This window comes from Lycorma delicatula, chromosome 7 (assembly GCF_047948215.1).
Source record: "Lycorma delicatula isolate Av1 chromosome 7, ASM4794821v1, whole genome shotgun sequence".
Lineage (NCBI taxonomy): Eukaryota > Metazoa > Arthropoda > Insecta > Hemiptera > Fulgoridae > Lycorma > Lycorma delicatula.
This window is the reverse complement of record NC_134461.1, coordinates 138,708,926-138,728,080: the sequence shown is the minus strand read 5'-3', so window position 1 is coordinate 138,728,080 and position 19,155 is coordinate 138,708,926. Positions and strand designations below refer to the sequence as shown.

The following is a 19,155-nucleotide window of genomic DNA, read 5'->3' as shown; positions in this document are numbered from 1 at the left end:
CTTTAATTATTAAATATAATAAAATTGTATAACTAATCAAGTGTGTTAACCACAAGTATTAAACAACATAATCTACAAAAGGAAAATGAGCAAAGTTTTTTGTTGTTTACTTTTACTATATCTACTCATTTTGATATTATTAATATATATAATTAAAAGTACAAATTAACTAATATTTGTTATAATTACATATACAATGATGAATAATATGTTACTACTAAATAGCGTGTATATATAAATTTTTACATATTTTTTATTTTATTACAACCTTTATACACCGAAAAAAAACAAAACTGTTAATGCTGAAAATAATAATAAAAACTATCATAAAATAGTAATTAATTAATAATATATAATATACTAATGTATATGTGCATCTATATATATATCTATAGATATATATATATATGTGACACAAGGCATGAATGAATCTGTTTTCTAATCTTTTCTTTTCATTTGATATGTTTACACATACATTGTTACATAAACTAACTAGCACGACAATTGTACGTGCGTAAATGGCTATCTTCAGAAGAATCTTCAGCTAAACTTGCCACAGGTCTATAACCCATATTCATTAGTACTACATCAAAAGGATCAGCTTTCATCCGTCGTTGATTTAATAATGCTGCAGCATCACGATCTTTAACTTCTCTATCATTTTCAGACCCATCCTAAAAGAAATTAAAAACACAAATCTATGTATCATTCAATAATGATATTTTTCTTTAAATTTTATATGACTATCAACTTTTTTTTCAATCAGCTGGTGAAAAAAGATGGAATATATAGAAAGTTTATTATATTCATTGATATAGAGAAAGTATTGAGGAGTGATACGTAAACATAACTAAGGAAATGTACTGGAGATCACAAATATAATTAATTCTCTATTTAACAATACCAAAGGCTTTGTAAAATGAAGTGGACTAAAGAAGGGAAATATCCTATCTTCAGCAACTTTCAATGTCATGATAGAGGTATGAGTACACAGGTGAAAGAGAAAGTCATGCAAAATTATAATTTAATTTTGTAGCTGATAAGATGATACAAGGAGAAATTAGAAGATATTAACTGTCAATTCAGGGCTCAGCATGTTATAAAGTAGACTTAAAATAAGTAAGGAAAAGAAGAAAGTGAGGAAAAGATAAAGAGAATAAAAGAGGGAAGTGATAAAAGATAAAGAGGGAAAAGAAATGCCATGCTGAAGGGGGAAACTTTGGGAGCAGTTAGAAGTTTTACTTACTTAGAGAAAGTAAGGAAAGATAAGAAAATTTTAAAACAACTGTAAAAAGTAGTAATTTCTATCAAACTATTCTCTATTCATAATATGTTTGAATAATCATTAAGGAAAATGAAGGTACCAGAAAATGCAAAGGTTATTATGTAAGATGTAATATGCACAATAATAGCATATAGAGAAGAGGCAGGTCAAATGACAAATGGGGGGATTGGAGCAAAGGTCCACAGTGGAGAAAATGGAAATTTTTGAAGCTACAAACAGGATGAAAGAAGATCAGTAGGATGTGAAAGTGCTAGATATAAATATATTGTTGAGAAATGTTTCTGGCAATAGGTGGAAAGGAAACTTGTGAAAGAACAGAAAATGGTAGGACTAAATCTGTACTGAGGATCAGCAGTAGTTGTAATATAATCAGATTTTAATGCTTGTTCTCCCCTAGATATTCCATGTTTTTTAAATCACCATGTTGTGCAGAATGTAGTTACTCAGTATCCATACAGTTTATCTACTATTTTAATTTAAATTAAGATTAAAATAAAGCAGGATCACTCCTGCTAATCAAATGTAACTATGTTTTGGATTGATCACACTAGCTTCTTCAGCATTTCATAACAAACACATTCCATGAGTTTTACAAAAAAATTTTGTTTTAGTTCCAAATTATGGAACGCTTTCTTCAGATTTCTGGCACCTGTAATTTGGAGTTCTGAACATTTGTATACTTTTTCAATTTTCAGCACCAATTTCTCACAGGATTATACTCTGTAATTATTACAGTAAACATGACAAATTTTTGACAGGTGTCTGCTTGCAAAAAACAAATCACATTATTTACCCAACTGTCAGTAGAAACAACAATAATAGGTTAATATCTTATTGAATGTTCATTTACCAAAACTGAACAGAATAGGCAGCAGTTGCAAACATAAAAAGATTACATACTGCTGGCAATTATTATACATGCACTCTGTTATGGATATTATCATATTATGGATACAGTAATGTTATTTGTATATATGTTAACACTACACAAACGCTACAGGGTACATAACTGTTTTATGTTAAATATACTATATATCAAGACTTAAGTAGCTGTTCTGTTATACAAAACAAATAAAATAAATAAATTATTATAGAATTTATATGTTTTCTTTTTTATAACTTTAAAAATTAAGAAAAACAAATAAATATTACAGTGAACTAATCAACTTCAAGAAAATATTTTCAAGTATTAATGAAATGTTATTAAGTATTATGTATTTTTACGTTTTAATATTTAAATTTACTAAACTTTCTTTTGTCGTTATCCTACCCTACTAAAGGGCATTTGTATGTGTGTCCGTCCCCCTTAGCTTAACACCAGAATGTACTGATCACTAGTGGAAAATCCTGATTCGTTAGTACATGTCTTGCGGTGGTAAGGTGTACACTTGTTAAATTATTATATATCAATATAATGCATATATATGCAAAATATATATTAATAATATATTTTTTTATTTGTGTGATTGTTTTTCTTCTTAAAATAATGAACTATAACCAAAAGCCGCTCAACTAAGACTATAACCGATCACTAGTGGAAAATCCCAATTTGTTAATATCAACTTCTAGACTTAAATTTCTAATTTAACTTTTGTTATATTTATTTTCATCATCAAAAAAAAATATTTTTCCACATGAGTTAATCAATTTTGAACACCTAATAATCCCATTTCGAGATGCCACTCGCCAGGAAAACCTGCCCAGAGGGCCTAGCTGTGGAGGGCGTGTCGTCTATGGCATGTCTCTGCAGCTAGTAATATAATAAAACATTAGGATATTTTATGAATTACTACAGTTTGAATGTTTTACCAATAAAATAATAATAATAATAATAATAATAATAATAATAATAATAATAATAATATAATATACATAAGTTCAAACTTATGATAAAGTATCACACAAAAATGTTTTTAAATAGTTGTATTAATAACAAAAATAACTAAATAATGGATAATATAAATTTTTAGTGCCGACTATGAAGACAACCCTACTTGCAGTTTCTCTTGATATCATACTCACTACTTTTTTTTTTTTTAAGAATACCATCACTCTTTATTATATTTTCTGGTATTTTCACATTTTACACTTATAAAACACATCAGAAAATAAAATGCAAACACAATAATGGTATAAAAATTCCAAAAATATTTATTTATTTTTGTCAATATACAATTTGATAAATAACAGACAAAGAAACATAATATTATTACCTCAGGTTGTGGAGACCAGAGTCTTACAACGGGATCAATGCCACTAGTAGCAAGTAAGCAGCAAGAAGGATGAGGTTGGAGACAATTCACAATAGAATTATCACCACGTAAAATACGAACATTATTAGTAGAACTACGATCCCAGAAATAAATCGAACCATCATCTGAACCTGCCATTATGTACTGGCCATTGCTGTAATAAAATAGTGATAATTATAAAAAATACATAAAATTAAGCGTTTACTAGATTTATAAAAAATATTTTTCTAATTATTAACACATTTCCTATAATGATTTTTTTTTTAATTTGTTTAAAACCTGACAAATCTACACAATAGGAAGTTGTAATTAAATTTTTCACTGTTTGGAACCCCAAAAGAGGATCATATAAATTCATTCACTTCTAGGCCTGACTGTGTCTTCCCTATTAATCTGGATGTCATACCATTGAATTTCATATACTTTCAGTAAAATGAAAAAAAAATAGCATTTTTTTGTGTATTGTTGTTAACCAAACTAAAAACTGACAATATACTAAACTCAAACACTTGATGATTGACACATAATCAAAGACAAAATTAAATACAGAGCTATATAAAAAATAGAACATAAAAATAAATATGGACAACATCTGAAACTAAAAAAAAGTAAGTGACAGTATAAAATTTACAGAAATAAATAATTCAATCAAGTTCCTGAACCTAACAGTAATTAAGAATAATGAAGAGAATCAAATACAAGATTTACCTAAAATCAACACAGAAACATTATGATAACAAACAATTCAAACGAGCCATATAAATAAAAATGGCAGTAAACAGGCATCTTAACTTAGAACGTTGAAGTACTTATAGAATAGAATACAGAAATAAATAATGTAATAATTACTACTATTAATAGCTCAAGTTAATGACTAAAACTAAAACAAGTGCAATTTTTCAAAATATGCAACAAAATCTACAACATTACAAACAAAAAAATCAATATAAAAGTGACTTATATAACAAACAATAACCTATTTTTTTAAATAAAACAAAACTATATGGTATTATGAACTAAATGGTATGTAGAAAATTAATTGTAATACATGTGACAAAAAATAGTAAAGGGGTTCAACTGCAAGATCTATTAGAGTAAATTTAAAAAATATATATATATATATTTATATATAAGGGGTGTTCAAATCAATCCACTACTAATTAATAAATGTAGAACACACTTGATAGTAAAAATACTTTTATTTGTCCATGTAATCCCCTGCTATATTTATCCCAGAATTTCATCTCTGTACCTGGATACTCACAGTGTAGAAATATTTGTAGTTACATCAAAACTAAGATAGGAGTGACTACTTCACCTCATCGTTGCTGCTGAAATACTGGCTTTCTATGAACAATTTCAAGAGCCTGAGCAGGTGAAAATCACTGGGTGCAAGGATGAGACTGTACAGGGGGGTGTGGCAATAACTTCCAGCCAAGATTTTGTAGAGCGCATGTCATGCATTGTCCTGCAGAAAGAGAATGTCTTTAATGATTGCACCAGGCTGTTTTTTGCACAAAGCATTGTGCACATCTTGAACAACTTTACAGTAGAACTCACTGTTAATAATGACTCCACTAGGTAGAAAATCGACATGAATCCCAAAACAATCCCAAATCCCAAAAAACTGAGGCTATAACTTTGGTGGCTCTGAACCACCTCAACCGGGATCATTACTAATGTATGGCCTTCTTTAGAACGTTTGTACCACTCAAATGTTTTACTGCGACTAAGAGTCACCACAGTGTACAACCATAGTACACTGGAGTACCATAGTGTACAAGGAGTCGCAAATAAATCTCACAGGGTTTTACACCTACATTCACAAGAAACTGTATTACACAATGCACTGTTCCACATATTCATTCACTACATCGGACACCATGTTCTTGTGACTGCTGTTATTTAACATTGCTTCATGCCAGCATACCATGCGGTAGTAGCTGACTCTTGTACCTTACATGTACAACCAACAGAATGTGCAGCAATCTCCATTTACACTCCAGTCTAACAAAAGTCCCAGACTGACGTGAATGTCCCTTGAATATAAGTAACTATCAAAAGAAAAATCATACTCCTAACTGCAAATCAAATATTCTAACACATGTAATCAACAGCAGAACATCAAACTCTAGAAATCAAGCAATTAAGATTAATAAAACTTGTTTTAATAAAAGATGTTAAATGAAATAAAAAGTAACTATTTAATAAATTTGCCACATCATAAAATAATAATAAATAAAAGAGAGAAAACTGAAAATAGAAGAGAAAAAATACACACATTTGAAAATGATATTTTAAACCATGTAAATTCACAACAAATACAGAAATATTTTGATGCATACACACAGAAGCATAAAAAATACACCTTCACAAAACACAGAACACAGTAAAAACAATACAGAACAGAAAAGAGTCAATAAACAACAAAAGTTCAATACAATCTACAACCCAGAAAACAAGCGAGTTCAAAGGAAGCTGTCCTAGAAGACAGGATGAAATAGATTTCAAATAAAACAATTCGCATGAATTAAGTTATTACATAGATATCTGGAAAGCCTGGAAACGGCTTAATTATAGAAAACTGAGAATTACTACATTACCAGAATAAATGCAGTTGATTACAGTATCAGACTACAATGAGTTGCGATTGAAATTGTTGTTGGCCATCTTGGATTCTCCACATTGAATTCAACTTTATTTTTTTAAAATGATATGATGATTATATTACACATGATTTCAATGTACATTTGAATAGGAAAAACGTCAGTGAAAACCCCAAATCCACATCTCTATCCATGTTTTAGAAACCATTAAAGTGTCCAGATCAATGTAAAATGACTGTTCAAGTTCGAAACAATTCTGCAAAATGTTTTTCAAAATCACTTCTCATTACTTAATTATTCAAAATTTATCATTACAATATTCGACATCAAAATTAGAAACAGCTTATTTATTGCATTTATTTGTTTATTATTTAATTAATTATTTTTAACTAAAAAAAAAGAATTTTTTCAAGAAAATAAGTAACATAATAAAAACATACTGAATGTGTACAAAAATCAGAACAGATATTCAAAGTGGTCTCTTCCTAATTGTTGATGAAATCCTGTATGTGTGTAAAAATTACATACAGCATTCTGAATTTAATCCATTGAGATACTTCAGCAGCTTCAATTAGAATTTGTCTTTCCAGATTCTTAGGATTAGTTTTATAAACTTTGTCTTTTAAATATCTCCAGAAGTAGTTTAATGGACTTAAATTTGGTGATTGTGGAGGCCATTCAATTTGTCTTCTGCTACCAATTCACCTTACTGGGAAAATATTATTCAAGAAACCACAAACTTTAAAAGAATAGTGGACAGGATCTCCATCTTGCTGAAACAATGAATTGTTAAAATTTTGCCCTAAATAATTTTCAATAGCTGAAATAATTTGATTTCATACAACTCGCCTGTCAAATTTCCTTCAATTACATGTGACTCAATTAATGTATAAATGCTAGCCCAAACATTATTCATTTCCAGAATCTGGGTGTGTGCTTCACGTAAACAGTGAATTCTCATCATTCCACTAACAATAATTATATCTAATTGATATTTCCATTCAGCATAAAAGGAGCCTCATCTGAAAAGAAAACATTTGTTATGACGTTTGGGTTCTTGATAATCCAGATTGTCATAATTTCATAAAATTCTACACATCGATCAAAATCATTCTCCAATAATTTTAATTTTTTCATTTCATCTGAATTTTGTAAGGGTTTATATAGTTTTCAATCAAGACTTCATCGACAGGGGATTCGTTTATATCAAGGTGCCTACGAATAACCCAAATTAGGTGTGGGGAATTCTCTATTACCTTTAACATGACATCTAGTTTAACATCTTCACGTAAAGAGGATTTAGCTCAGCCAGAGTTGCCACAATTTTTTATAATTCCACATTCCTCAAATCTTCATACTCTTCAGTACAATGTAGATTTTGCAATTAGATCAGGAAAAGTGCACCATCAGGAAAAGTGTCATTAAATAAATTAAATAAAATAGATTCTTTGTCATACGATCTTACTCAATCGCCATACCCACTCACTATTATAAGAATTAACCTTTCATATTCACAGTTCCATTATCTTAATGAAAATATAGTATAACGCAAAGAAACATGAATTAGAAAATCAAATAAACTGATTAATAAAGTCAATGAGGAAACAGGCTTCACATAAATTACATTTGTTGCTTACCTATTTATTCAAAATGGGAGAAGATGGTAAAATTAATTTATACCAATGAAGCTGTTGCCAATCGTGCAAAAAAAGTTTTTTTGAGTTAAATTTTTGAAAAAAATATTTATTGAAAAAAGATAATTCAATTTTTATTGGTGAAATAAATACTGTTTTAATTAAAATTATGATACATGTTTTTATTAATTATATATTACCTATCTTCTCTAATTTCAAATAAATAAATAAATGCAATGAATGAGCTGTTTCTAATTTTGTTAGAATTTCATTATCGAATACTGTATTGATAAATTTTGAATAATTAAGTAACGAGAAGAGATTTTGGAAAACAGTTTGCAGAATAGTTTCCAGCATGAAATTGCAATGTTACATGATGTGTAATTATCCCCATTTCTAGTGAAAATATTTATCTTGAATGGAGGTTGGAGACAGCGTTTTACTCCGATCTTGACATTTTAATGGTCAATATCTAAAACACAAATGAAGCTATAGATGCTGGGTTTTCACTACGGTTTTCTCCATTCAAATCTATATTGAAATCATGTGTAATATAACCATTATGTCATTTAAAAAAAATAAAATTGAATTCCATATAACGGATCCAAGATGGCCAACAATAATTTCAAACACAACTCATTTCATTGATATTGTAATCAACTATATTTATTTTGGTAAAGTAATTTATAATTAAGCATTTCCAGACCTTCTGGATGCCCTGTACGAGTATATAAAAAGGAAAATAATTAAGCAAGAAAAGTAACTTCTTCAATTAAAAGGACTGAAAGACAACTGCACTTCCACTATAACAGTGCTAACTAACCAGCAATTCCTCCTTATTTTCCAAATTGAAATACTCTAAAAGGATGATAATTTGAGATGATCGAAGATATTTAACAAATTTGCAGATGGACCTAATTCCAAAAAAGGTATACCAAAATTGATTTCAAGATCAGGATCAGTGTATTCTACCACGATATGAATACTTGAAATAAATAAGGCTCACACAGTTCTAATATAACCTCAAAATTTTATTCTTAATCTTGGAAGTTATACATCATCATTCTAATATAGTAAACATAGTACATTCAATATGATTGAAAAATGATTGTACATAACAGTTTTTTCGATATAAAATTAAAATAGGAACAAAAATAGAGAATTTGGGTCAAAAAAACAAATAAAAATTTACATTATTGTATGGATTATGGAAAAAAAAGAAGATTCTGTACATATCCACTTGCACTGCAAAACAGCAAATCCATCAACAAATTTGTAACTCATAATTCTTAAAATATGTAAGAAAACAGTATGATTTACCTTCCAAAAAAGTTAGCTTCTTTAATATCAGTAGTAGTATTGCAATGTCCATAAAATCTCTTTTCATAATCACAAGCCATATCTCTCCAAGACCATTCTTCATATGACTTCAGACTCCTCTCCGATTTGTTGCTCCCTTCAACATCATCACAATCTGCAAGTCAATACCAGTATACTAATCTTTCAGACATACACATACATGTATCTACAGCATTTTTGTTTTTTGTCAAAATATTTTTTTACAAGTTTAAGAAGAATAAATTTAATAATTTCTTTAGTCCATTATGATCGATTGTAAATTTATACATGATAAAACTAATTAATTCTTTTACATTTTAAAATAAATCAAGCATTTTGAAATTAACATTATACATGGAAAAATGTATAATTACAGAAAGTCCTGTACTTAAGAAATTGATGCATTCTGGTAAAGTATTGGTAAATTGAATTGTTTAAATCTACATGTGTACAAGATTATTTTGTATATTTATCAAGTACTATAACTTTAACAGCTACAGACAATCTGACAACAGGTTTATGAAAATGACATTACCATTCCTACATATATTGTGAGGATAATTACACAAATAAATTAATATTTTAATTTTAGTGGAAAATACTGCCTCCAGCATACACCAGAAAATTTTTGTTTAAATTTTCACAAATATATTATTCCATGTGATGCAATAATGTACCAGTTTTAGTAATATGCTGGAATTGAATGCTGACCCAGTTAAATTTCCTTTCTTTAACTGTAACTAATCATCTTTAATTCAGTTTTTGTAAAACTATAAAATCTAATTAACATCACCTAAACGTACGGTTTTCAGTATGTGAAAACTAAACTATTTTCTACCTGGCCTTAAATTTGATTTTACCAAAATAATTATGAAGATTTTTTATTGAAAGATATATTAATCTACATAAAATGACTACATAATCTACATAAAATGTTATATTAATGACATTTTGTTAAGTGAAAATTTAATTTATACAAAAATATAACAATTTTAAATTAAATAATTAATGATTTGATAATTTAGCTTTCATTTGACAATTTTACCTTATTTTATGAAAAGAAAAAGAATTACTGAAAAATTTAATAACTACATAATCTCAATATTAATCCATAGTCTCTTTCTTTTATCTATTTACTAACAAGTTATGTTTTACAGTATTATTCCCTGGCATTTTAGAAGTTTAGTTTCCTAAAAAAAATTTCAGTTAGTAAATAAAATACAAACAAATCTTTTTGTTTATGTTTATAGCTTTCTAAATAAAACTGTAATAGATTTATAGTGTTTAAATGACTACATATAGATATCAATGACATAAGACAGTTTGTGATATTATGTTTAAATATAACAGTACTGAATATAAATATATATTTAAGTACAAGAAAATGTCGGTGAAGTAAAAATCTCTAAATGGACTTATTTTGCACATATCATATAGACATGTTTCTCTTTAATACATCAAATTGGTTTTTGTAAATAACTAATGGCAAATGTGGTAATCAGTGAATATATGCATAAAACATTCTTATGTAAAGTAAAACCACGGGTTTAGACTGCAGTCATAACCCATTCTGATTGAAAATACACATTTCTGATTCTGCGCATTAAAAAATAATTGTAAATAATTTTGTAATACATCAAAATCAATAACTGAAAGCTAGAAAAGCATAAATAAAAATCCTGAAATAATTATAAAAATTTCTAAAAAACATTATTAAAAAAATAACATTACTTAAAAAAATAACACAAAGTAAATAAAAAAATAATGAATTTCTATTATATTAATAAACATAACAAAGGTAAAAGAAAGTATTAAAATACCAAAATCAGAGGATATTGCTTTATACAATTAACGAAATTAACATCTTCGATTTTTGTTCTGAAAAGTTTTTGTATTTACATATATTTACAAAGTTGTACCTATTTATAAAAAACTTAACAAATACAATCTTCAACTAATTTCTATATTTGGGCAGAAAGTATCTGATAAAAATAAAAAATTAAAAAATATTCATACAGATTATATACAAATTTGTATAGCAAGCAAGGAATTTACAATAGTATATTACTAGAGTTTGCTATGTATAAAACATGCTTATTTGAAATTAAACATATTATGAAAAAAGTAATTAACAAAAATATCTAGACATAAAAACTGATAACACATTTCAGTAAAAAAATACTAGATGGTAAAACTAAAAATGAATTCTATTTTTATCAACAGTAACCAGCAAAATACTACCAATGTACAAAATTTACTGATGTTATAACACTCATCAAAGATACCAAATTATTCATTAAAAACTGTAAGTAAATAAATAAACTAGCTCCTCTGTGTGCAGATTACCCTGCAAAATGAGGGTCATGGTTTTGCATATAGCAAAATCATGTTCATTAGTCATTAACATATGATAGACAATCAGAAGCATTTTTCATGTTAAAATTCCAATGAATAATAATAAATACCTTTTGAAAAAAATTTATAAAAAGGCAACATGTAATGTTTAGGATTGGACTTTTTAACTTTTCTCCAAAATAACAACTTTAAAAAAGTCAGTTCGAGCCTCTACAAGGTGTGCCTGGATATATCCAGAAAAAATAGGAGAAATTTTTCTGGTGTATTGAATATAAAGAAACATCATCTATCATCAACTCATACCCCACTATCACCTCACTACATCACATCTAGAGTTGTGACTCAGGATAGTTTGAAACAGGCTGATTGGTCAACTACAAAATAATAAACTTCATATAAGAATTCCTCAAGAATCTCAACACTCACCCTAAAAGCATTTAATAAAATCTACCCATAATAAACACCCACACCCTCACTAATAAAAAAGACCATAAATAAGCAGGAAAGTTCTGAAACCAACTTGACCAGACCATAAATAACATCCCCAAAAATTATCTTAAACAGTCAATTGAAGACTTCAATGCTGAACCAGGCAGTAAAAGATGATACCATTGGAAAATGGCACACCCAAAAGAGAACAAATGAAAACAAACGGAATCATCAATCTCTACAGAAACCACAACCTAATCTCTAAATCTACATATAAAAAAACTCAAAACCTGGAAATACCTCATCTAATATTTAGGAGAATGGCAACTAGATCAGGTCTTCACGGAAAAACATCGCCACAACAATGTAAAAGTTCTCCAAGGAATAGATACAGGCTCGGATCATTATGTAGTCAAAATTAAAATTACATTCACTCCCCAAAGGAAGCAATAAAACCAAACCCCTAAAACTAAAAGAAAAATAGACCCAACCCAACTAATCAGGAATGAAAATTACCAAAATGCAACTGAAGAAATAACAATTACCGATAAACTCAAAGAACTACTCAACAATCATAAACAAATCACAGAAAAATTAGCCCCAATAATAAAACCCAGTAAAAAGTGACAATTGTGGAACAGCAAATGCAATAAAACACTGGAGGACAACAAGCACAGCTATTTCACCAATCCCAAAAATCAGAAACATCCTTCCAAAAACTAGTAAAACAAAGAAAAGAAACCACCCAAACCATAAGGAAAATAAAAAGACACTGAAATCAATAGAAGAATTCAACAAAACTCTAAAAATACAAATCCCAACCTTACTAATGTAGGATGAAAGCAGTAAACTGTCTCATAACAATAAAGACAATGTGGAAATCCTAGTTAAATATTTCAAGAAACTCCTACATTGAGACGAACTGACAGAACTCCAAAACTTTGACACCAGCACCCTAACAGACCTTCCCATAATAAAAGAATCTACCAAGCACCGAGTGAGATGACGAATTACAAAGAGGCAGGAGAAGATGAGACCTTTGTAGAGAACTGGAAACATGCAGAAACACTAGCAAAAATCACCCTTCATCAATAGCTTGTCAACATCTGGATCAAAGAAGAACTACCAGAACACTGGACTACAGACCTCATCCATCTGCTATACAAAAAAAGGAACAAAACAGACCCTATAATAATAATATTAATGGATTACATCAGGAAAAGAAACATAGGTATGGTGATAACATTTGTAGATGTCAAGAAAGCTTACAACTGCATCCACAGAGAATCCCTACTAAAAATTCAACACCTTGAACTGTATACCAAATTAATAATCATGATAAAACTGACCCTCACAAACACTAAGTCAAAGGTAAAATTCAGAGGTGAGCTGTTGGAACCCATTGGATCAAAGCAGGACTAGGCTAACTGATGGGCTCCACCATTCTTATTAAACTGTGCTGAGGGAATGGCTCAACAAATGTCCCCCAAAAGATAAATTAGGCAGAAAAATCAAAACAAACTGTCTTGGTTTAGCCGACGACTTGGCACTGCTAGCAAATAACATCGACAAAACTAAATCACAGATATTCGAACTACAAAACATTGGAAATAATATTGGCCTCAAAATATCATTCAAAAAGACATAAATTATACCCCAAAAAACAACAAAATTAAAAGAAGTAAACATAAACGGTAATAAAATCAAAATAGTAACCCAATTTAAATACCTCAGAGAAATAATAACCTAAATGAAAAAAAAACTCGATCCAAATAAGAACAAACTAGCTAAAACTCAAAAATTAACTGTAAATTTACAATAAAAAATGCCTATTAGAAATGCAAAATGAAGACACTAAAACACAATTATAAAACCAGAAGCCACTTATGCAGCAAAAACACTCTTCCACCTGAACAATCAAAGACAGACAGACTCCAGATCGAAAGAAGAATTGGAAAAACCTGCATCAAAAAAGTACCAGAATGACGGGCAGAGGTGGATCATGCCTAACCAGTCGTGTACAAAAAGTTAGAACTACATAAGGGGAGACTAGGATTCTTTGGACACATCATGAGAATGCAAGATTCGAGACTTCTGAAACAGCTGGTACATTATAATTTCAAGTTGAAAAACACCAAGACAGGATGCAGACAGATCAGAGAAATATGAGAGGATCTGAAGAAAATTGGCCTTATACTAAAAGACACCACAAAAAAGATAAAATTAAATAAAAAAATACTTGCTTCACACTCACAAGAAAGAAACTTATTACATGAACATTTTCAGCACCAGAAAGGGTACAGAAACCAAAACGTATGAAAAAGTACTGGAAGCACCACAAGGCCAAACAGTCTCTTCAAAGAGACATGGATAATGAATTGCCTAAAGTGATCCTATGCTGTCATATAAGATGAAAAAGAAAAGAAAAAAGACAAATTTGATTTTAACTAATATAACCAACAAAAAAAATCAAACTAAAAACAAAATATGAAGCTATACAAGTAAAAGTAATCTACAATATTGTAAAGTAAACCTGTCAATATAGAATATATATTTTATCTAATATAGAATATTTTATCTAAAAAACATATTAAAAAACTATTACATGAAATTAACAAAAAATATTTAATGTTACTTACCAAACTGCGCTTCAAAATTTGGAGGTGGGTTAGGAGGTGGAGTTGATGGTGCATTAATATCTTTATCAAGGGCACAGCAAGCATGACTAGAAGCATGAATCGGAAATCTGACTTTAAATACTTCTAAACATAGTTTTGCTTGATCTTTCCATTCTAGTTCGTGTAAACATCTGGCAAGACTGTTAAAAAAAAGTAAAATCTATTACCAAAATAATATATATTTTGGAAAAAAAACAAGGAATAATATCAAATCCAACACGTGTGCTTACATTCATTTATGATTTTTGCCAAAAATGGTCTTTGACAGTATGATTATAATTGTACAATTTAAACATCTGATTTAAACAGTATTCTAAGCTTGTAGGTTTATGGTCTCTATAATGATTATTACTATGAGATGTTGTCAAAAGATTTAATTAATGATTTTAAAGTGAATGTAGTATCATAAAATGCAAAAGGCATTCTGTGTGGGCCATCATCTGTACTACTCTTGTGATTAAGTATATGTATGTTTATAGTACTTAAGATAAATGTTCAGTTGTTTTTTAGCTTCTTTTCAAAAACTTTCTGATGATGAAATAGTTGGATTTAAAACAAATAATGAACATAAATTTGGTGAAATATGACGAGTACAGGATCTATGACATTGTTGACAATGATATTGAAATTATGAAACTTAATTCAACTAGTAGAAACAACAATTTATATGGAAAATAAATAAATAGTTATGTGTATATATATTTTTTTGGGGGGGGAGGAGGGATTTCTTTGATAATTCATAATTAAAAAAAAAAACATTTTAAATAAAATAAGTTTTGCAAATTTATTTTAAACTAACTAAAATAAAATTAAGTCTTTAGCAATTATAAACTTTAGTTGTAGTTTACCATATGCAGTTACACAATTACCAGTACACAGTATTAATTTTTATTTTCTTATTTTTAAATTTTACTTTACTTTATAAACAGCTGCAGCATAAGCAATATTTATTTTTGTACTATAGTACACATCAGAATATAACAATTTATGTAGAATGCTATTTATAGCTATTATTAACTATTTACTTAAAGCTATTTATTAACCTCCAGTCAAGAAATAAATTGAAAAAATCTACTGTAATAAAAGTTACATAAATACTTATATTATTTCTAGACATAGTCCCTATAGTTTGTCATATTATGAGACCAACTTGTCTATACCCTCTCCAATAAATGGTGCAGCCAAAGTACCCATCCATTCATTGATTTTAAAATGTTGAATAGCCAGCCAATTATTCAATTTTGTGAAGAGATAATCAAACAGTGCTAGAATCAGGGCTGTAAGGGGTAATGGTAAAAAAATTAACTCGTGAGAAAAGGTTTTTACTTACAATTTTAGTTTACTAAAACAGATCTACTTCACTTTTCCACATAATTGCCATTCAGTTCTAAGCACTTACAACTTCTATACAGAAGGGTTAAAGAAACTGGTGCAGTTTCTTGTTGTTCACAGCTTGGGAATTGAACCAGTTGACAACAGCAGTTTTGAGTTCCTCGTCATTTTCAAACAGTTGTCTACCAAGCCACTTTTTCAAATGCAAGAAGAGGAAGTAGTCACTAAGTGCAAGGTCGGGACTACATGGGGTGCTCAAAAAGTTTCCAATAAAAATCTTGAATATTCTTATTGGTTAAGGCAGTGGTGTGAGGATGTGCATTATTGTGAAGGAGGATTACGCCGGACGACAGTCTCCTGTGGCGTCAATTTTAAATCACACGTCTCAGTTTGGTGAGCATTTCTCAGTATACATCAGCTATAATTGTTGATCCACGTTCCATGAAATCAACCAAAATGATGCCTTTTTACATCCCAAAAACAGTAGCCAACATTTTTCAACTTGAGTAAGGAGATTGCTTAAACTTTTTCGGTTTTGGGGAACTTGAATGATGCCACTGCATTGACTGTTGTTTCGATTCTGTGTCGGTGTAGGATATCCACGTCTCATCGCCTGTAACAATGTGGGAAAACAAATTATATCAATCTTGTCGATAGCAGTCTAAAAACACTCGTCCAGTGCACATTCTTTGCTCTTTGTGTTGGTCAGTGAGCATTTTTTGTACCCACCTTGCACACAATTGGTGATATCCTCTGTGAGTTTTTCTGTGACAATCACGTGGTCCAACATGCGAAAATTCATCAGCCACAACACTAATTGTCAATCATCGATCACATCACAGTTTTCGGTTCACTTGTTCAATGATTTTGTCGGTCTGAATACTGGGCCTGCCACTCCGCTCTTCATCACGCACATCTGTGCAGCCATTTTTAAAGTCTCAACACCATTGTCTAATCTTTCCTTCACTCATTACTGTAGGAACATACACTAAGCACAACTCCTGATGAATTTCAGCAGCTAAAGATCCTTTTGCATACAAAAATCAAATCTCAGTGCCCACTTCATGACTGACAGGAGAAATTATTGTCGTGGACATTGTGATCTGCATTCACCAGCAGGCGAACAACTACTGGATCAAAACAACAACTGCAGTGGTTTTGTAAATAGCCGATAGATGGCCCTGCATGCATGAAACTACGATCAAACCCACTAATATTTAAATATAAGCTGACAGCCCTTACTTTATGAATATGCCTTGTACATTCTTCATGCTAGCAGCAGTGAGGGCATTTTCAAATAAAAAAAAAATCCCTTTTGTTATCATCTCTTGCTGATAAGTCTGTCCACTCTCAAATTTTGTCAAAGTTTCACAATAAACATCTGTTACAAATTCCCTTTTCTTATTCAGAATGCTAAATGGTGAAAGGAAATTCCTTAAAAAATATATTTTTAACTGCAGTTTCAGTAATTACAATTTTCACAAAGAATGTAGAGTTTATTGAATGTGTCTATTATAACAATGGAAATAAATACAAATACTAATAATCACTTAAAATTTATGTCAATGTTAAACTGAAAATCATAACAGATGGTCCAGCGACGATAACATGTTGCCAAGGAACATAGAAGGATGGATGCATTTCATTTATCATCAGAGATCATAATTTCTAAATCACTTATTTTCAGACATGACACAAATTATCAATTATTTATCGTTAATAAATAAATTTAAAAGATCAACATTTTAATTATGCAGCTAAGTTAGTATCAAATGTCTTTCTGGTCATCTGGCACTGATGATATATACATTGCACAAAAATAAACGATGTTTTACTAATGTACTTCTACTCATTTTTAATATGAGACTGTAAATATCAATCTTGAAAGTTTTTTATACAATAGTGATGAATGAAATAACTTAATTTTTTCACAATATTCTTTCCAAAATCTGCAATCTTTGATAATTAAAAAAAAACAATCCTATAATAATCAAACAAGAATAGATAAGAATGGTAAACATTACGATTATGATAAAATAATAATATCAGAATTATGATAAAAATTAGAAATAACATTACAATTAAATAAAAAAAATCCCTTTCGGCACACCGGAAGGCGGAGGTAGATTTCACCTGTGCTAAATAGAGGATAAAAAAGATTTCCACCTTAAAGTTAAGAAAGACTTCAAATTTACTCAATAAAACAATGGTTGCACGTGAAAAAAAGTGACAAGCCCTATCTTGAATTCCAGCAACATTTTGGTCATCCCTTGCCGTAAGGGTTGGTCATATAAAGAATTGTAACAGACAAAAGTTTCAGGCAAAGTTTAGAGGACTAACGACCACTTTAAACCGATTCAATAATGTGCCTGTTAAGAGAGGTATGATTGTTTTTGTCTTCAAAACCCCATTTTTTTCACCCCCTGGGCCAATGGTTGGTAATATCAAAAAACTTTACTTATATAAGTTTTAGGCTCTTATCTAAGGAATAGTAAGAACTTTAAATGAATTCGATATTTTACTTAATAAGAAAGTTATAGCGAAGAAGCTTCCCCTATTACCACCCCAATGGTCCAATTTTGCTCATTAATGAACTTCAGCGAGATTTTGGATCATTATATTTTATGTATCAATTTGGAAGTGACTGGCACAAAATTACGATAGTTATCGTGTCCACAAGAAAGTTAAAAAAAAAAAAAATATATATATATGTATATGTAAACCATTGAACTGATGGTGGTTTTGGGGGTCTGGAGGATATGAAATGCGAAGATATGTCAAAATTTTCTGGAAGTCAAATCATACCCATTACAATAGGTAGGTTTCTACCTATTGAAATCTACCTAAAAGAAATTGCAAAACCTAACAACAGTTCTCCAGTAGATTTGATTTCAAAACAGTTAGCATTAAATCACTTTACTAAAATCTAACATCTAAATAAAGAATAGAGTGTAGTTTGCTACATTACAATAAACTAATATTGTTTAAAAATATATCAATCTAACCGAAAAAATGCTTTAACATGATTTGGATCAAGTTGTAATGCTACATGACAATCTCTTAAAGCAGCATACATATCACCAGCCCTGTAACAAACAAAATGAAGAAATTAAACAAAATAATAGGATTCATATATGTCACAATAAATGATCAATCCCTTTCTGTTACTTAAAACTAATTGGAATGTGTAATAATTTATGTATATTTTAACATGTTGAAAAATTCAGCAGCATCTTACCATATTGA

General features: G+C 29.5%; 1 protein-coding gene across 2 annotated transcripts in view; it reads right to left on the bottom strand.

Annotated features, from left to right (window-relative positions):
- Nucleotides 1-414: 414 nt before the first annotated feature.
- The window catches only part of LOC142327728 (WD and tetratricopeptide repeats protein 1-like), a 37,564-nt gene continuing 18,823 nt past the window's right edge, over nucleotides 415-19,155 (bottom strand). Inside the window, exons 4-8 of one of the 2 annotated variants that reach the window (XM_075371015.1) lie at nucleotides 18,915-18,995; nucleotides 14,539-14,717; nucleotides 9,098-9,251; nucleotides 3,499-3,691; nucleotides 415-674 (exon numbers count right to left, since the gene is read on the bottom strand). In XM_075371015.1, the coding sequence (XP_075227130.1) occupies nucleotides 489-674; nucleotides 3,499-3,691; nucleotides 9,098-9,251; nucleotides 14,539-14,717; nucleotides 18,915-18,995 (793 nt within the window). In that variant the 3' untranslated portion in view covers nucleotides 415-488. The remainder of the gene's footprint in view (nucleotides 675-3,498; nucleotides 3,692-9,097; nucleotides 9,252-14,538; nucleotides 14,718-18,914; nucleotides 18,996-19,155) is intronic. The other variant, XM_075371016.1, reaches the window with a different exon arrangement.